General features: G+C 39.4%; 2 protein-coding genes across 11 annotated transcripts in view; both read left to right on the top strand.

Annotated features, from left to right (window-relative positions):
• Positions 1-15,510, top strand: part of zgc:113278 — an 852,580-nt gene that overhangs the window by 429,931 nt on the left and 407,139 nt on the right. The window lies entirely within an intron of this gene.
• Positions 1-15,510, top strand: part of iqsec1a (IQ motif and Sec7 domain ArfGEF 1a) — a 127,511-nt gene that overhangs the window by 95,595 nt on the left and 16,406 nt on the right. For all 9 annotated transcript variants that reach the window (NM_001386594.1, NM_001386595.1, XM_073937936.1 and 6 more), the window contains 8 exons: positions 1,343-1,465; positions 2,327-2,493; positions 4,782-4,921; positions 5,722-5,751; positions 8,779-8,904; positions 9,037-9,136; positions 11,588-11,749; positions 14,735-14,914. In NM_001386594.1, the coding sequence (NP_001373523.1) occupies positions 1,343-1,465; positions 2,327-2,493; positions 4,782-4,921; positions 5,722-5,751; positions 8,779-8,904; positions 9,037-9,136; positions 11,588-11,749; positions 14,735-14,914 (1,028 nt within the window). The remainder of the gene's footprint in view (positions 1-1,342; positions 1,466-2,326; positions 2,494-4,781; positions 4,922-5,721; positions 5,752-8,778; positions 8,905-9,036; positions 9,137-11,587; positions 11,750-14,734; positions 14,915-15,510) is intronic.

Below are 15,510 nucleotides of genomic sequence, written 5' to 3' on the forward strand. Positions count from 1 at the left end.
AACCTGTTGGAGTGAGTGTATACAAGTGAAGAGTCCCGTCAAGTTTTTCTGCTTACAACATCCACCATGTAAAGAGTGCGACCAGAACTTAGTCTTAAATGGAATGGGAGATGAGATTGGTTTAATGCACGTTATGTCCAAAAGATACACATAACTTATTAAGAGGATAAGGACAATCATTTTCAGACTGTTTTTCCTGTTTTTCCCTTCTCTAAAGCCTGGTTTATACTTCTGCGTCAAGTGATCGCCATGACTCATGGCGCATGCAACGCGCGTAGCTGTGCATTCATACTTTTGTGCGCTGTTTCTGTGGCTCTGCAATACACTTCCGAAACACTAGTTGGCACTTTGCAGTAGGTGTTATTGTTCCTTTGTGTCGAGTTTCTTCGCTGGTCTTTTGTTTTTTCTGAACGTTTCCTTAATGTACAAGTGGTTCAAACTCGCTCATTTTGAGGCAGGAAACGGCGGACGTGTAACAACTTAAACCATGAGGTAAACATAAACAAAACTTTCCATCCGGAGCTCCTTCACGGGACTCCATACTTGTAAACACTTGCTTCGTCGGGCTTGGGCGGCTCTCGGTCCCGCCCACACTCGTCAACGATACCAAGCCGACCAATCACAGAGCTTGTGCTACGTGTTGTTGCGATGTGTAGTTACATTTTTTGAGAGGTGCGCGTCAGCGCATAAGCCGTGCCGTAACATACACATGCGCTTGATGCAGTAGTATAAATCAGCCTTATGTGCATCTACACACCTTGCGATTTTGTGGGCTCTTAGAATGTTAAATTAGACCCCTAAAAAGTATATCCAAAAACAAATTGTTTGTAGCCCTGCTTAAAAATCCAGCTTAAACCAGCCTAGGCTGGTTGGTTGGTTTTAGCTGGTTGACCAGCCTGGTTTTAGAGGGGTTTTGGCCATTTCCAGCCTGGTTTCCAGCCATTTCCAGCCTGGTCTTAGCTGGTCAGGCTGGGAGATGACCAGCCAAATCCAGCTTGATCAGCCTGGTTTAAGCTGGATATAGCTGGTTTTGGCTGGACTCCCAGCTTGGCTAGGCTGGTCAAGCTGGTTTTAGCTGGTCATCTCCCAGCCTGACCAGCTAAGACCAGGCTGGAAATGGCTGGAAACCATCCTGGAAGTGGCCAAAACCCCTCTAAAACCAGGCTGGTCGACCAGCTAAAACCAGCCAACCAGCCTAGGCTGGTTTAAGCTGGATTTTTCAGCAGGGAGATCACTTTCTGTTCTAATAATAACACCTTTTCTTATAATGTTACCCTGTTTGTGTGCAGTGGCAGTAGCTGTATGCGAGATCTTCTAAGGGATGTGTATGTGTGTGTTGCAGCTGTGTGGTGGATGAGTTGGATTTCTCAGGGATGGAGCTGGATGAAGCTTTGCGGAAATTTCAGGCTCAAATCCGAGTTCAGGGGGAAGCACAGAAGGTGGAGCGTTTGATCGAGGCTTTCAGGTGCTGTGAGATCACAGAACACACATCCCCAGACACATACTGAACCACCTTTGAAGATTAAATTAGAAGCGTTTTTAACTTCTCAAACACATTTCTCAAGTGTCCCAATACTGCTCACCAAACATTAAGGAACTTTGCTGCTAAACCATGACTGCAGCAGATATGGTATATGATGTGATATCATGCTGCACCTAAAAATAGTCCCCAGCTAAATATCATTGCGCCTGCTGTAGCCATGGTTTTGCAGCAAAGTTCCATGATTGTAATGCAAGAGAGCATAGATGCTAGTTATATCAGCCTAGAAAATAGCAACTTTTCATTTAATCTTAATACAAGATGTAACTACAGAAGTGTCAAACTTTAAATAGGAAAATTATCAATACTCTTTGTTGAATTTGTTGAGTGAGATGCTAATGGTCTAATCTGATTCAATGATTTATGCTAAGCTAAAAGTGTTCCCGCCAGACCCTGAGATTGGCTGAATGGATTCAAAATGATAAAACTCAGGTGTTCAACTCTGGGGAGCTGTAAAATAAGCATGTTTCCAAAAAAAAGCGGAGAGTTCCTTTATTATAAACGCACCATATAAAAGTTGTCGTCTTATTGGTAATATACAGCGAGAAAAACTAGAGTAGCCATTGTGAGGCAAGTAACATAATAAAGTAAGCTGCAGTTTCATCGAAAGAATTAGCATACTTGAGTCCTTCTGATTTAAACCGTCCAAGTGGTCTTTGGTCTTATGAGGAGTGTTTGATGAAGACACATGCAAATGTAGTGGTTGCGTTGTGACTGAGTTTTACTATAGTGTTTTAATCTGGTTGATCAGGGTTAGAATGAGCTGTGGTGTGTTTCTTTGTTTAGCCAGCGCTACTGCATCTGTAACCATGACGTGGTCCGCCAGTTCAGAAACCCCGACACCATCTTCATCTTGGCCTTCGCCATTATCCTTCTCAACACAGACATGTACAGCCCCAATGTCAAGATCGAACGCAAGATGAAGCTGGAGGACTTCGTCAAGAATCTACGAGGTTTGTTTTTTTAGTTGTACATTTTATCAATCAAGGATGTGTTCTGATGATGAGTATTATAGCATTTTAAATGAGATTTTATTTCAATAACATTTAGTTTTTTTATATTTTTAGTTTTAGTGTTAGTATTAATAGTTTATCGTAACATACACAGCGTTGAGCAGAGCAAAGCATTGCAAAAAATATGTTCTTACTTTGAGTTTTTGTCTTGTTTCTAGTTCAAATATCTAAAAATTCTTGAATCAAGAAACATTTTTTAGACAAGCAAAAAATATTGTCTTGTTTTCAGAAATAGTATGTCAAATGAAGTGGGAACAAATGTGGAAGCAAGATCTGGGTATTGAGATTTCTGAGGACCAACAGAAGGACACGCAGATTATTTTGCTTGTTTTAAGGAAAAACTTACATTATCTTGACATATTATTTCTAAAAATAAAGCAATATTTTTTTCTTCTGTAGAAAATAATTCTTGATTTAAGAATTTTTTAGATATTTGGACTACTTTTTGGGGAGTTTAATTTGCACAGCTCACATTAACTCTGGTGCAAATCTCTTAGAAATACAATATATATTAGGGCTGTCAAATGATTAAACATATTAACGTAATTAATCACACTTTTTTTTTTTATTAATCATGATTAATCACGAAACGTTGTATTTATTACAGAAATAAAAACACAGGCAAGTAAGTGCCATTTGAATTTCAAAACAATTGATGCCAATAACAAACAAAAATGATTTCCATGTTGGATTCTAAGTGATCTACAAAAACACACAAACACACACACACAGACAACGCACGCATTACAGCGGACCCGGTGAGTGAGAGATCCCTTCAGATTCATCAACAGGCACGATTGGGTTCATCAAATTTGCTAAAAAAAGCATTCTAAAGTGTGGCTGTATTTTACAAGCAAGGATTCTGACACAGCAATGTGAAGCAAACGCTTTATAAAAGTTGCGTGTCGGGGGAAACACGTCAAACTTATGAAATGTAAGGGTTTATGGAAGCAGCTTAAAGGCAGAGAATAGGGCTGTCTTTGACAGCTTGCGACTCCGTCTGCCACTTTCACTACAGTACATTTACATGGACACCAATACACCACTTTTATGATTAAAATAATACTGATTAAGAGTCTACCATGTAAGCAGCGATTTTTGATTAGCTTAAAGGATCACACGAGTCCCGAAATGCAGAGGTTTTTCTTTCCATTCGCCATGAGGTAACAAATTCCCACAAAACATCCTGAATGAAAATATGCTGAATGAGAGTGAACTGCTGAACTGCAGTTAAAGTCTAAAGATTAAAAATGAAACACTCGAAATTGCATGAAAATCTGGAGGAAATGTCGGATAGCCTGCTGATGCCACATTAATTGTTTTATTAATGTGGAAAACGGTAATCACACCGCCCTTAACCCGAAAGTGCCCGGTTCGCAGATGAAAGTAAGGACCATGAAGGAGGGGGTGGGTGTAGCGGATAAGAGTGAAGACCGGGGGGCTTGCTCACTATTCTGCTGCCCAAGGCGGCCACCTAGGTTGCCTCTATGCACACGCCGTCCCTGAACACACGTCAGCCACAACAGGAAACAAAAAAAAAACTGCAACTGCGTTATTTGCGTTCATTTTTTTTTTACGCGTTAAATATTTAAAATTAATAGCGTACGTTAACGTTTTTTTGACAGCCCTAATATATATATATATATATATATATATATATATATATATATATATATATATTATACAACATTATATATTTATAATTGTTTAATAATTTTAAAAAGTATAATAATTGTTCGAACAAACACTGAATCCAAACCCGTACAAATGTAATGAATACATGAAAGCATATGAATAATTCAGACAGTCTTCTTCATATTAAAGATGATACTGTATAGACTAGTTGATTTTATGGCGAATGTTGGAACATGTTTTATGTTTAAATAAAAATAAGATGCTAAATACACATCATTTGCTTGTGAACGCGCCATCTACTGTTATTTCTCTAAACAGCAGCAGGTCAGATTTCAGATGAAGACTATTATTACTAATAAATGCTATTCAGTGACTGTTGTTATTTTTGTTTATATTTGTTGTGATGTTTTCCCATTTATTTCAGTTAACACAAATTGTTTTCTGACCAATAGTTTTAGTTTTTGTCTACTAAAAAAACCTCAGTTCAGGTTCATGAACTTCATACAGGATCACAGAAGAATGCAAATAAATGAGGTTTGCCAGATGCCTGTGTATTCTGCTGAAATAGCAGTGTTGTGCTTGCGTTTTGAAAGGGGTTGATGATGGAGAGGACATCCCACGGGAGATGCTGGTTGGCATTTATGAGAGGATCCAAAAGAAAGAGCTCAAAACCAATGAGGACCACGTGTCTCAGGTGCAGAAGGTGGAGAAACTCATTGTGGGCAAGAAGCAGGTAAGTTCAATTGACAGCTATCATGAAGCCGGAGTCTATGGAAATGTACAAAATTGACTAAAATTACTTTTATTTTTTATTATTACATTTGATTTTTGTACTTTTAAATGTGTCTTTAATTTTTTATACTATCATTCTTAAAGTTTTTATTGTAATCAGAATCTCCAGATAGAATTGTCAAGATTGTTGACCGCTATCCATATACAGTAATAAAATAAGATACTGTAATAACAATAAAACAATCATAGTTTAAAAGGGTTGTATCATTCCTCAACAATTCTGATGCAACAAGTTTGGGTAACAAGTGTCCTTGTTACACATGTTCCATGTACTTACTATGGTAACTTCAATTAATTAGGCATAACTACACACAAAAAACCCTATACCCAACCAGCTCACGAGCTCAAGCATATTGTTAGTCCATTCAATTTTCCTTCAGCTTAGTCCCTTATTTATCAGGGGTCGAATGAACCGCCAGCTATTCTGGTCTTGTGCAGCAGATGCCCTTTTAGCCTTTCTCATTCACACACACTCCTACACTATGGCCAATTTAGTTCATCTAATTCACCAATACCGTATATCTATGGACTGTGGGGGAAACTGGAGCATCCAGAGGAGAATCTGCGAACTCCACACAGAAATGCCAACTGGCCTAGCCGAGGCTCTGATTTTGCTAACCACTGAGCCACCGTGCCGCCCCTTTGTTACTGTAAAAAGGACACCCTAAAATAAAGTGTAACCCCATTTGAAATTATGAGAAGAGAGTTGCGTTATTCACCCATTTATCTCTTGCTTTACAGATGGGATCCCTTCACCATGGTCTTGGCTGTGTAAGTACACTTCATCATGTATATGAAACAGTCCAATCTTACCAACTACACATTCACCTCATATTTTTTCCTACATTTTTAAGAACCGTGAATTGAATGCCTCCAGTAGAGGGCGCTGTGTACATTTTTGACAATCTCAAATACGTTACTCAGGCATGTTTTGTACATTTTGTACCGTTGTCGTTGCGTACATTTCTGTGAATCTCGGTGTCCTTTTTACACATGAATGTAACAGAAGTCTGTCGGCTTGTCATGCATATATAGGTCCCACCTTACATTAAGTGGCCTTAACTAATATGTACTTACATAGGAATTAATTGTTTGTTACAATGTACTTATTGTGTAAATACATGTATTTACTGTGTACTTATGCTTGATTAAATTCATGTATGTAGTTACATCTGTAATTAACTTTTGTAATTAAATTGTAAATACACTGTTGACCATCCCTTACACCTTAACCCACCCTCAAACCTACCCATGCCACCAAACCTGTCCATAACCCAACCTCTACCCCAACTCAAAAGCACCACAAGTGTTCTCAAATACATTATAAACCAAGTAAGTACATTGTATTTATTTTTTGATGTAAGTACATAGTAGTTAAGGACACTTAATATAAAGTGGGACCCATATAAATTAAGGTACAGAAATAAGAACACTAACCAGTAGTGTTTTATTGAGTGAAAACAAGTAACGGTAGAGTGAAAACAAGTTGTCGGCACCGTCCAACCACCCCATAGCATTTGTTTTACACAGAAACTGCAGACACATGTAGCCCTGGGCACACATTTCACAGTTCTCAAAAATGTAGCCCTGGGCACATATTCCCAATGAACCTGTGCTGAAATGTTCACTATTAGTAAAACATTTTGATTTGACCACTCTGGCCACATACAGATTTGTCTGCATGAAAAGATGTGCACTTGAGAATGAAAAGGGTGTTCTTCCACAATCATGGTTTCCTCAAATATAAGATGTAGAAGTTGTTTCTTTTTTTTTAAATTTGTAAAATCTTAGGGCCCTTTCATACACCGGGCGCAATGCAGCGCAAGACGCGACACAATTGTTGTTTGCTAGTTTCAGTTTGGCTGTTTAAACGCTGTTTAAATAGCAAATGCATTCGTGCTCATATGTGTGCCCACTCACAAGTTGTCACTGAATGAATGTGTGAATATAAGGCCAACTTTACCTTAATAACTTACACTTTTACGTTTTATTCTGAGCATTCAGTGTCTGCAGTTTAATTCACCATATGTAACTGTTTTTGCTGAAATCATTGCTGCAATCAAAAATAAGTGATGTGTATTATTCAGCATAGCGTGAACTTACCTGATATAACATGAGAACTGCAGAGTGCAGCATTTCTAATTAGGTCGTCACTTCATTCAGCTCCCTTTTAGCCAAAGACGTCTGCAGTTGGCATTAAAGCAGTGTGGTGTACGGTAAAAGTTTTCAGTTTTTGGAATTTGGCATTCTACCGCACAACATGTTTGCTATTGCAGCCGATCTCTTTTTGCAACCGGGGACCCGTGTGACATCATGTGTGATGTAGGTTTGTAATTCGTTTATTCTACAGAAATATCTATAGTGAGAGAGGGAGTGTTTTGAATTGCTTAGGGCCCCCAAATCACTAAGGCCCAATGACAATTCTACCTCTTAGCCCGTCCCCTTCCCCCTACCCATTCGTTTTGCGCTTTCACGTAAAGGGGTAATGGTGTCCCAATTCTCTTTAGCTTGAAGGTGTAGGGCTAAGGGAAGGGCTAGGTAGCCCTTGAAACAGAGATTTTCGAGGGCCACACTCGAAACCAAGGGGTATATGAACATTTCCCAGAATACTACACCATCTACGATGGCAGCATGGCTGCACACGAAAGTCAGGAGATGCACAAATTAGTATTTTTTGTCATTATTACGAAGTTTTACAACAAACAATTAAATGTTTTAATATATTCATAACCGCATTTGTGTTTTACCATCATGCTTATTAAAAAAAACGCTAAATTATCCCTAAAAACAACTCCTGTGCAGCTGTCCTACAACACTCAATGACACTCGAATACCCTGTCAGACATTTCTAGTGGCGTTTTACAGTGTCTATTATGACGTTAATGTTGCTTTCTTGTGTTTACATAAATGAATATGGCCACTGTGTAAATGCAGAGTAGAGTTATGACCTTATCGCCACATTATATCAATATGACAACATGATATATGTCTTCAGTGATTTCCTGAAGATAAATACCAAAAATAACGCAACCGCAATAACTACAGCAGTCGCGATCGTCTAATCTCATATGAAGCAAGAGATCACAATGACATATGCTGACGTGTGCGGGTATTGTAATGGTGTCCCTTGTCTTAGGGATAAATTTTAAAGCCCATCCCCTTCGCATTCTGTTTCAAGGGCCATGGGCAGGGTCAGACGGAATCTGCGGACGTTTTTTGCTATTTCTGCGGAGAATTTTGGTAAAAATCTGCGGATTTCTGCTGAATTATTTTGGGAGTATCCTAACTTACACTTTAATATATTAAATAAAAAGTAACAAATTACTGAATAAAAACTGAATAAATTCCGATTTACACATTTACTCAAGTAAATAAACAGAATTTATAATGGACTAAAAAACTGCAGAAATCTGCGGAATTCTGCGGAAAATCTGCGGAATTCTGTGCGCGCAGATTCCGTGTGGGCCTAGCGGGGAGAGGGTACAAAAATAGAATTGGGATTGGGCCTAAGTCCGGCCCTGTCTGTACAGTATAAACATCATTACGACAATGGAAAGTGCACATAAAAGTATCTGTATAAGTGTGTGTGCGTGTGTGTCCACACGGATAATAAAACTGAACTGAACTATGGAGAGTAGCCAACGATTATCCTAAAAATAATAAGCAGACTTATGAAAACACAATCTGAATGAGATATTGCATGATAAGATTAGAAAAAAATGTCAGTTCAGTATATAGTCCAGGAAACAGACATCAGTAAAGCCCTCAGACAAACAAACATGTTTATGTGTGTTACAGGTGCTGTCTCAGGCTCACCGCAGGCTCGTGTGCTACTGCAGACTGTTTGAGGTCCCAGATCCAAACAGGCTGCAAAAACTCGGGCAGCACCAGCGGGAAATCTTCCTGTTTAATGATCTTCTAGTGGTAAGAGATCACAAAAGATACACAACACATGACTTTCAATATAATAACGAGTACTGAAGATACAGTGTAGTACTTGTGTTGATGTACAGATATCTATAAATGACCACTGGGATTGTTGCATGTTTGTGACAGGTTACCAAGATCTTCCAAAAGAAGAAAAACTCAGTGACGTATAGTTTCCGGCAATCTTTCTCTCTGTACGGGATGCAAGTGATGCTCTTCGAGAACCAATGTAAGAAATGTGACATTTATTAAGTGGAGTTTATTTAAAAACTAATTTTGAGAGGATCACGTGATTATGAATGAACACGGCTGGTTCTGCATTAGCTACGGATGATCTACCAATCAGGCGATCCCTAACCCATTATAAAGAGCCGGGGTTTCTTCCACCCCTACTTCTCCACCTTTCCCTTCATAGGGCGGCGCGGTGGCCCAGTGGTTAGCACTGTTGTCTCACAGCAAGAACGTCACCGGTTCTAGTCCTTTACCAGGCTGGCTGTTGTTTCTGTGTGTAGTTTGCATGTTCTTTCCATGCTCGTGTTGGTTTTCCCCGGGTCCTCCGGTTTCCTCCCATATTCCAAAAATGTATCAATCTAAATTTAGCACTACAGTCAAACTCTCATCCTGCAGCATATCTCTTCATAGCATTCATTTTAGTCATCAGCTCTTATCAAAGGGGGAGTTGTCGAGATCTACCTGAGCTCAAAGCTCCCCTCTCGCCCTGCAAACGGGAGGGAGCCCAGGGTTCAAGCACCTTTTGAGCTCAGGGCTCTTTCCCGGGACAGCATGCCAAACTTGCTCATAATCAGTCATCAGCTAAGTGTGAACTCTTGAAAAACCAACAAACAAATCTATTCTTACAATAATAAACCAGGCATCTTTAAAGGGACAGTTCACCCAAAACTGTTTTTTTTTGTCATTTACTCATCCTTGACTTGTTCCAAACCTGAGTTTAATTCACAAAGAAGATATTTTGAAGAAAGCTGAAAACCTGTAACCATTGACTTCCATAGTATTTGTTTTTTTCTACTATGGAGGTCAACGATACAAGTTTTCAGCTTCAAAAAGATAAAGAAACCACTTGAAGGTAAGGAAATACTGAGTGTTTTTTTTTTTCTGGGGGGGTGAGTGGTTGTACTATCCCCTTAAAGTTCCATCATTGATTCTGTTAGTGATGGGTTTATGTAATTTAATATAACTATTTATTGACATTTTGTTTTCTGAATCAAAATGACATTTTATTTCTGCTCTTCATGGCACTCTGAAGACTTGTTCACATCAAGAATGATAACTATGATGATAAATATATTAGACTAGATAACAATTGGCTTAAACAAGTGCAAACCCTTTTGTGGTCTTAATAAAATGTGTATTATTTGATTTCCATTCAATGATTAATTTTCTTTTCGGCTTAGTCCCTTTATTAATCAGGGGTCGCCACAACATAATGAACCGCCAACTTATCCAGCATTTGTTTTACGCAGCGGATGCCCTTCCAGCCGCAACCCATCACTGGGAAACCCATACACGCTCATACACTACGGACAATTTAGCTTACCCAATTCACCTGTACCGCATGTCTTTGGACTGTGGGGGAAACCGGAGCACCCGGAGGAAACCCACACAAATGCAGGGAGAACATGCAAACTCCACACAGAAACGCCAACTGAGCCGAGGCTCGAACCAGCGAACTTTTTGCTGTGAGGCGACAGCACTACCTACTGCGTCACTGCGTCGCCGCTATTTGATTTACAAAGAGTAATTATTTACATGACGTGATGAATTAACAATGAAAAGGCATGGATGCAGCTTAACTTAGTCCATGTGCACAGTATAGAATGGAATTATGCAATGTGATACTAAGAATTGCTGGACTTTATTCAGTGCCCAAAACATATCACACACACACACACACAAGTTTGTGACCCAATTTGCATTGCTCTTGGTGGTTTGCGTTGGTCTTAATGATTTGGATGAATGTGGGTTTTTAATCACTGTCTGGAGAATTAAACACAGAACTTTACATTCTCATCAGTGCTTTTATGGCATTTGTCTTGTTTACCCTGCTGAAAAATCCAGCTTAAACCAGCCTAGGCTGGTTGGCTGGTTTTAGCTGGTTGACCAGCCTGGTTTTAGAGGGGTTTTGGCCATTTCCAGGCTGGTTTCCAGCCATTTCCAGCCTGGTCTTAGCTGGTCAGGCTGGAAAATGACCATCCAAATCCAGGTTTAAGCTGGATATAGCTGGTTTTGGCTGGACTCCCAGCTTGGCTAGGGTGGTCAAGCTGGTTTTAGCTGGTCATCTCCCAGCCTGACCAGCTAAGACCAGGCTGGAAATGGTTGGAAACCAGCCTGGAAGTGGCCAAAACCCCTCTAAAACCAGCCTGGTCGACCAGCTAAAAGCAGCCAACCAGCCTAGGCTGGTTTAAACTGGATTTTTCAGCAGGGTAGTTTGTCTGACCATGAATTTTTAACCATCATTTTTCATATAAAAGAGAAGCAAATCATGTCAAGTAACCTTTTCTAGTTTTTGTAGTGTAATTTCTATAGCACTTTATGCTATGTAGATTGGGTCAAACCTTATATACGTGGAACAGCCATTGCATGACGCTTGATGTACCCCATGAATCCAGATAAAGATACCATTTATTAATGTTTGTTATGATGTTCTCTCTCTTTTTTTCAGTTTATCCAAATGGCATCCGGCTGACGTCAGCCATTCCAGGTGCAGACTTCAAAGTCCTGATCAATTTCAATGCTCCCAACATTCAGGACCGCAAGAGATTCATCAGCGACCTGCGAGAATCCATCGCTGAGGTCCAGGAAATGGAGAAGTACCGAATAGAGTGTAAACAGACCTTTATTCTTCCTCATCCATCATTAGTCATTAGTAAACCATATTTTATTAGAAACGCGATTAGAAAGTACACTGTAAATTTCTGTATTTTGTTTTCATGTATTAGTCATTTTTCATGTTTTTTGCCCGTTTATTCATGCCTTTGAGTTGCATTATGGGATCTTGATCTTTCTACTCACAGCTGTTAACCTTGAAAAGTTGAAAAAGGTGACTTTTAAACATTTTTAATAGTCTAAACTGATCAATTGTCTGGGTTGGTGTTGTAGATTATGCTACATAGACCTTGTAACAGATTGTCAGTAAACATTTTCTGTAATTTTTTAGACTTATTTCTCTACATATTATTTCTCACACATTATATTACTTTAAACTACTAAAATGTCAATAAAAGTCCCTTTGTTAAACTGTAGAGTTGAATTTTCAACATCAAATATCAAAAGTTCAGAGATCAACGTCCCATAATGCAATTCACATATAAACTGACAAAACAAAATAGGGAAACAGCTAATTCACAGATTTTTGACACTGTACGCTGACACGTTGAGAGTTGTGTTTTAACAAACATGGTCATATTAGGATATGATTGTCAACATTTGCATTGTTACTCATTTTATCAACATAGGCTCATTCTGAAAAGCAGAGCCCTAAATACTTTTCTGCAGATCTCAAATTACGTAGCAAGAAGTATGTATGGCTGCATTTCATTTGTAAAGGGTCACGAAACACCTAAACACGTGTTTTGAGCTGTTGACAGTCGTATATGTGTCCCACACTGCTAAAAACACTATTAGGACACCCATATTTCACAAAAAAAGTGTATTTTGGTTGTTTTTGCGTTATTTCAAGTAAATTCGTACTTCCGGTTTGAAACGAATTTTTGAAACTGCGTCACGACCATGACATAATAGCGTTGTATTCCAGCATGTAGACTGGGCGTCTGTGCCAGAGTGTGTCTTATTTCGTCTTACAGTGTGATGCATTAATGCATGAGTAAAGCTTGGTTCAAACCAATCTGCGCACTCTATTGTGCAACTTCATTAATATTCATTACTGTCACAGTGTTTAGACGAAAGAGACGCCACGTTGTGTTGGCAAAACAAGCGTGAAGTGTTGCTTTTATTGTTTGCTGCAGTTAAGTTTTGTGAGAGCGCAGCTGGAGTCACGTGTGGATTAACAGTGTACGCGACGCTCGACAACAATAACTTACGTGTCTAAGGAGGATTATTGTTTACCTGAGAGCTGTTCTCATCTGCAAACGCTGAGATCCGGATTCGCTTGTAGTCTCCTCTTAATAAAGACGCGGCTCTAGTTGCTGGTGATTGTCCTGTCTCTACAGATTTGGTAAGTGAGCGACCAGCGCTCTTTGTTTATTCAGTTTGTTCGTATCGAACAAACTATTACACCGAGTGTAAACATGTTAATACCACAACCAAACCTCATGTAGGATTTTCACCGCATTTTGTGACCGGAATAACACACGCGGCTTTCTGACACTACCTGCCGTGTGCATCTAAGTTTCCGGGAAATGCTGAGGGTTTTTTTTTCTCTCATTCGCCGTGCGGTATCAAACATTGCATGGAAAATACACGCTTAGAGCAGCTCCTCGAATCAAATATCTCGTTTGTCGCGAGGGACATGAATGAATTCCCTGAATGAAAGAGCCAAACTGCAGTTAAAATCCACCATTTAGTAATTTGGCAAATAATTCGACTACAGATGTCCATGTAAACACCATCACTTTCTCCCCTGTGTGTGTGTGTGTTTGTGTGTTTTGCCTCTGAAACTCAGCGCGTGGTCAAATAGACACTCCCACACCTTCCCTCTTTAGTTCCTCCGACACTCCCCCCTAAACAGAGCTGGACACGCCCACTTTTCTTACTTTTTCCAAAGTAGAGGTGTGAAAACACCCTGCTGTAACTAAGGGGTTTCATGCCCCTTTAAAATGGACGCTACAGGTTGGTGTGATGCCGTTCCTTTTCGCGCTTACCAGCTGACCGCTTACCTCCGTATGGTTCGCTGTTACCAGTTTGCTCAGTAGCTCGCCATGTACGTCAGCGGACTTGAGATGCAAAGAAGAGTTTACCACGATGATTGGGTTCGAGTTTGGCGAAGAAAGGTTCCAGAAAGTAAGACAAAAACAGAAGCCAAAAACGAAAATAAACTAGTAAAAAACAGGGTAAAAATGTGGTAAAATTTAAAATGGTGGTAAAAATCCGACAAGGGCTTTTCTTTTTCTGGATTGCTTTTTAAAACTGTCTGTAGGGTTTAGAGAAGAGGGTGGGCGGGTCAATCGGTGCTTTTGAAAACACTATTGATTGGGTTTAGGAAAGGAGGATGTTGGGTCAGTCGCTCAGTCAGTCAGTTCACAGCAGCCTCTGGTGTATTTACGCGTGAACAGCAGGCATGAATGGCACTCGCCAGAGAAATTTGAGATCTCAAAAAGTGTACACAGCGGTCTCTGGTGGATTTGGGAAAACAAAAACGTCAAAAAACGTCGCTTCTGGAATGTATTTGGCGCTCTCCAGAAATGTATATAGGGGTGCGTTTTCAGAATGAGCCTGTATTGTATTGTACAGTTAAAATAATTCATTAAAGTTTTGTTTTGTGCATTTCAAGTTAATTTTAGCACTTTTGCTGAACATACTTTTGCGTTTTTGTCTTACACTAAATCTGTGCAATTTGTAAACTAATATTTTTATGCCTTTCAGTAGATGTATCATGCGTGACCTACTGTAGTTTTTTTTTTAATCGGACAAGTGGTTTTAATTGAAAATGCAAGTTAAGAAGTTTTTTTTTTCATTGTTTTTAGGTTTAAAAACTCATATTCAAAATCATTCTGCTAATATTAGCAAAAAATTTTGTTAATTTTGTTAGATACAAAATCATAAGGTTTTGATTTCATTTGTACTTTAATAGGGGAGTGGTTCCATGTTTAGGAAATGTTTGCTGACTGTGTGTGTGTTTGCATGCTTGTAGCCGAGCTGGAGAAACAGAAAGGAGTGGTCCGGCCCAGTATGTCTCAGAGCATGTCTGGCCTGAAGAAAGAGACGGGGAACGGCAGCATGGGCCGCACTAGTCTGGACGACTCTTACGCCATGGGGGAAGGACTGAAGCGCAGTGCACTCAGCAGCTCATTACGGGACCTTTCTGAAGCAGGTGAGTTGGGTCATTCTGTTCCGCTGATGTCCAGATTTAACAAAAAATGAACTGTTGTTTGTTTGATTCCCTATGTAAAAAGACATTGAGGATTAGCAGGTTATCTGCATGCAGCAGGGTTTGCAGTTTGTTTTCATAGAGCAAAGAAAAACTTGGAATGTGCTGTAGATGTTTGGCTGTGCTGTGAATAGGTTGATAGGAATCCATTGTTTGTTTTTTTTCTTCAAATGTAGACTTTAAAATAGCAGATGTAGTGCTATTTCTCTCTTTGTATGTTGGTGCACTGCTGTTGAATAGACTGGTAAGTCATTGCTATAAAGCTAAAGGGTGTTAAAGTTACATTAAATAAGTTTGCTTTATGCAATACCTGGTAGGCACACAACATCATAAGGCGTTAATAATACTATGCTAATAGACCTTTTTCTTGGAACGCAAAATTACCCATTATGCTTTGCGTGTATGCGCAAGGAGAACGCGAAGAACTTCCGGTCGGCAGCTGATGCGTGTAAACAGTCAAATTTGGACAGCTTTGAAATGATAGTTTTAATCTATTTTACCTGCTTTTATCCTCTTTGAACTAATACTGTTGTCCATCA

This window comes from Danio rerio, chromosome 23 (assembly GCF_049306965.1).
Source record: "Danio rerio strain Tuebingen ecotype United States chromosome 23, GRCz12tu, whole genome shotgun sequence".
Taxonomy (NCBI): Eukaryota; Metazoa; Chordata; class Actinopteri; order Cypriniformes; family Danionidae; genus Danio; species Danio rerio.